This window comes from Sminthopsis crassicaudata, chromosome 4 (genome assembly GCF_048593235.1).
Source record: "Sminthopsis crassicaudata isolate SCR6 chromosome 4, ASM4859323v1, whole genome shotgun sequence".
In the NCBI taxonomy this organism is placed as follows: domain Eukaryota; kingdom Metazoa; phylum Chordata; class Mammalia; order Dasyuromorphia; family Dasyuridae; genus Sminthopsis; species Sminthopsis crassicaudata.
Window position 1 is genome coordinate 359,865,266 of NC_133620.1, and position 4,543 is coordinate 359,869,808.

The following is a 4,543-nucleotide window of genomic DNA, read 5'->3' on the forward strand; positions in this document are numbered from 1 at the left end:
ACAGACAGTATAGGGAGGGAAGAATAAATATTAAAGATAATTGTTGTTCAGTTTCAGTCCTATTTGACTCTCTATGACCCCATTTGGAATTTTCTTGACAGATAATGGGTTGGTTTGACATTTCCTTCTCCAGCTAATTTTATAGATGAGGAAACTGAGATATGTGACTTGCCCAGGGTCACATAACTAATAAGTATCTGAAGCCAGATTTGGACTTGCTTCTTCCAGCAAGTTCAGGCCCAGGCCCAGTGCTTTAACCACTGAGCCATCTAGCTGCTGTCACAAAAAATTTGTACCTGTTTGTCTAGGATAACAGAGAAAGTAGTAGAATAGGAGGAAACATCTTTGCATCAAATGATTATTTGTTATTCAATATATATGTACAAATAACACATGTAAATAATATACACACATATGCACATATATTGTGTGAATTATATGCATATATTGATACATACTTGTATATGAATATATGTATAACCAAAAACATTACAAAAAGATAGAGAATATGAATAAAAAATTCTCAAAGAAAGTATGCAAAAACAAATAAATAATATATACAATAAATATAACTATATAAGTGGAAAGAACAACAAACAACAAAAGTAGATTAGGGGAAATTAGGATGGATAGGTCTCAGATAGCAATAGAGTCTTGAAGGAATCTATACATTGGATGATGTCCAGACAAAGACTATACTGTATATTAATGTATATTAATCATAGGGTATAGCTAGCATTCTGTGGAACCTGGAGATATAATATTTACTCTGGAAAAACATAGGACAATTTGGCAGAGATTTACTCTTAGCACAATTCCTGGCACACAATAAAGCCTAAATAAATACTGGCTGATTGACTGAAGTTAGGTATTATATAATAAGCATGGAAAATTAGATTATAGCCAAATTCTAAGAGTTTTTATATGCCAAATTGATATATATATATATATATATATATATATATATATATATATATATATATATATATGTGTATATATATATATATATATATATATATATTTTTTTTTTTTTTTCCTACAGGCAACTAGAACACGGCACCTTCTTGGGCAGAATTGTGATATAAACATATTAGGGACCTTATTAAAAGTCGAAATCTGTCTTGGTAGACATTTTCTGTGTTGGGGGACAGATCCTTCCAATTCTCCCCCACACACTTGTGATTGGACACATTGTTCAAAAGTTTTCAAATTATATGCAATTATCACTTATCACTTCAGAATTTAAAATTAAAGTACACAGCAATTGTTTACACTATAAGTTTTTATGTGATTGTGCATGTGATAGAAGGGAAAGGGAAAACCTGGGGCAGGAGAAAATCTCACTGCACCTTTCATAGGGTTCAAGCTAGAGTCCCATAGCATTCTCTCCCTCCACAAATGGTCCTGGCTTCCTTAACTTTATTCAGATGTCAGCTAAGATCCCATGATTTAAAAAAAAAAAAAAACCCAAAACATTTTCCTATGCTTTTTAGTTCTAAAAATTTATACTATCTAGTTTGGGTGTAGTTGTTTGCATATTGTCTCTTGTATTATACTATTATAATAAGAAAGGTTCTTTCCTCAAACTCTCTGATAATCCGCTCTGGATCTTCAGGCTTAGCCATAGCTCTCCACACACTGGCCTGGGATAGGTTTCCAGCAGATTATTGAGTCAGTTTTTCCGACCTCTTACCCAGAAACTAGCAGAGCCCCTAAACTCTGGGCACTCTTCAGCTTTTGAACCTTGAGTTCTGGATATTTTCCCCAGAGCCTGGGGAGAAGAACACCCCTGCATTTGAGCCTCCTCGCCCTCATTGTGACGCCAGTTGTTGCCCACCTGGCCAGTCCCGTACCCTGCTCCCCCATTCACACAACGGAGCTCTCCTAAAGGGCCCTCCAACTCTTTGGCTCTGTGTCCTTGCACCTCTGGATGACTCAGACCCTGCCTGCTCCACTTAAGCATCCCTGTGACAGTTCGACCTGGGCTGACGTCTTTCAGCCATCCATCACGGCCAGCCAGATCTCTTTCCATGTTTTACCTGGCTCTACCTCTCTGAAACGCATGAGTCCGCACTTTGGATCCATTCACATCGGTATTTCCTTAAACATCCGGAGGAGTGACGGGAGGGTCCACCCTGCGGTCGTCGCTTCGGTCAACAAGAACAACAACAGTGTGACAGTGGAGTGGGTAGAGAAGGGCACCAACAAGGGCAAGAAGGTCGATCTAGCCTCAGTGTTCTTGTTGAACCCAGGATTGGCCACTTCAGAATCATCGCTGCCCTTGTCCGCGCTCTATTCCTCCAAGGGAGACAAGAGCTTGGCAAACCACTGGGTGGTGCGTCCACAGAAGAAGGAGACCGCTTCTGGGGACAACGTGGTGACCTTCAGTGAGCCTATCTTGGTCAAGCAGAGGAAATCACATTGCCTACGGGAGATTGAGAAACTACAGAAGCAGAGGGAGAAGCGAAGGCAGCAGCTGCTGGAATTTCAGGCCAAGAAAGCCTTAAATGTCAATGTGGTTAGTCCCAACTACGAGACCATGTGTATGATTCAGGAATACCGTAGGCAAATGGATTACTCCAAGATGCTTACCTCGGAAACTACAGACTACCACCGAATCTGCGTCTGTGTACGCAAAAGGCCACTCAATCAGCAAGAAGCCTTGTTGAAAGACTTGGACATCATTACCATCCCCACCAGGAACGTGGTCATGGTGCATGAGTCCAAGCAGAAGGTGGATCTAACTCGCTATCTTGAACATCACACGTTCCGATTTGACCATGCGTTCGATGACACTGCCTCCAATGAGTTTGTGTACCGATTCACTGCTCAGCCGCTGGTGGAGAACATCTTCCATAAGGGTATGGCCACTTGCTTTGCCTATGGTCAGACGGGCAGTGGGAAAACTCACACTATGGGAGGGGACAGTTCTGGCAGAAACCAGGACTGCTCCAAAGGCATCTATGCTTTAGTGGCTGAAGATGTCTTCTTAATGCTCAAGAAGCCCACTTATGAGAAATTGGACTTGAAGGTCTATGGGACATTTTTTGAAATTTATGGGGGCAAAGTCTATGATTTACTGAATTGGAAGAAGAAACTCAAGGTCCTTGAGGATGCCAAGCAACAAATCCAGGTTTTGGGACTTCAGGAACAGGAAGTGTGCTGTGTAGAAGATGTGTTGAATCTCATTGAGCTAGGCAGTAGTTACAGGACTTCAGGTCAGACATCTGTCAATGCTCACTCTTCTCGGAGTCACGCAGTGTTTCAGATCATCCTTAAGAGGAAAGGGAAACTACATGGAAAGTTTTCCCTCATTGACCTAGCTGGCAATGAAAGGGGAGCAGACACCTGCAGAACCAGCAGACAAAGGCAGCTAGAAGGGGCAGAGATAAACAAAAGCCTCTTGGCACTCAAAGAGTGTATAAGGGCATTGGGACAAAATAAGTCTCATACCCCATTCAGAGCCAGTAAACTGACACAGGTGCTTAGGGACTCATTTATAGGCCAGAACTCCTCCACTTGTATGATTGCTACAATCTCTCCAGGGCTGAGTTCTTGTGAAAACACACTCAATACTTTAAGATATGCAAACAGAGTGAAGGAATTAACTCTTGATGCTAGGCTCTTAAGCTATCTCCATCCAATTGGGCACCAGGAATCAAGGCTACTAGATAAGCATATTGTAAAGCCTGCAGGGAACCAGGAGAAGAGTGATTATAAAATATTTTTACAGAGTGAGGAAGAAGAGGAGGGAAATGAAGAACAGGTGGCATCTTCAAAATCAGACAAAAAAAATTCAATACCATACAATGAATCCAGTCATTGGCTCAGAGCTTTTTTAGAGATGGCAGATGGAATTAGCTATGATGTATATTTCTGTGCTGCCCAGTTAGAGTCCATCCTGGAGCAGAAAATTGTTTCTCTGAAAGAAATCCAAGGAAGGGTGAAATTATTTCGGGAAAGCCTCCAGAAGGTAAAGCCTGGCAATTGAGAAAACCAGTGTCACAAGAACAGTTTTGAAGTGATGGATGCAGTGCTTCAATTTCTATCTTATATGTGAAAGTGGTCCAAATTGTCTGAATGTAAACACCCTTCTACTTGAAAGCTTAAAATCTCTTAAATCATTCAAGTCATCCTGTTCATGGTATTTCAGGTGGGGAATAGGGGAGGATATTCGATTTTGGGATCCATGGGATTTAGGCATAAAAAAGATTTTTAGTAATTAAAGGGGATTTTCCATTTAATTCAATGCATTAAACATTTCTTGAACACCTACTATGTGCTAGCATTGTGCTAAATGTTAGGAATACAAAAAGAGGCAAAAGACAGTCTCTGTCTGCCCTCCAGGAACTTACAATCTAATGAGAGACAACATTCAGAAAAATATATACACAGCAAATTATATATATAGGATAAACAAGAAATAATTAAAAGATGCAAAGCATCATAATTAAAAGGATTACTGAAGACTTTCTTGTAGAAGGTGAAACTTAGAAAATGAACATAAAAATAAATATATGTGTATACTAGTATATTCTTAATA

General features: G+C 40.1%; 1 protein-coding gene across 1 annotated transcript; it reads left to right on the plus strand.

Moving 5' to 3' along the window:
• Positions 1–1,870: 1,870 nt before the first annotated feature.
• KIF2B (kinesin family member 2B) lies at positions 1,871–4,275 on the plus strand. Its single transcript, XM_074265497.1, has one exon. The coding sequence runs from the start codon at positions 1,931–1,933 to the stop codon at positions 3,989–3,991; it is 2,061 nt and encodes a 686-aa protein (XP_074121598.1). The 5' UTR covers positions 1,871–1,930; the 3' UTR covers positions 3,992–4,275.
• The last annotated feature ends 268 nt before the right edge of the window (positions 4,276–4,543 follow it).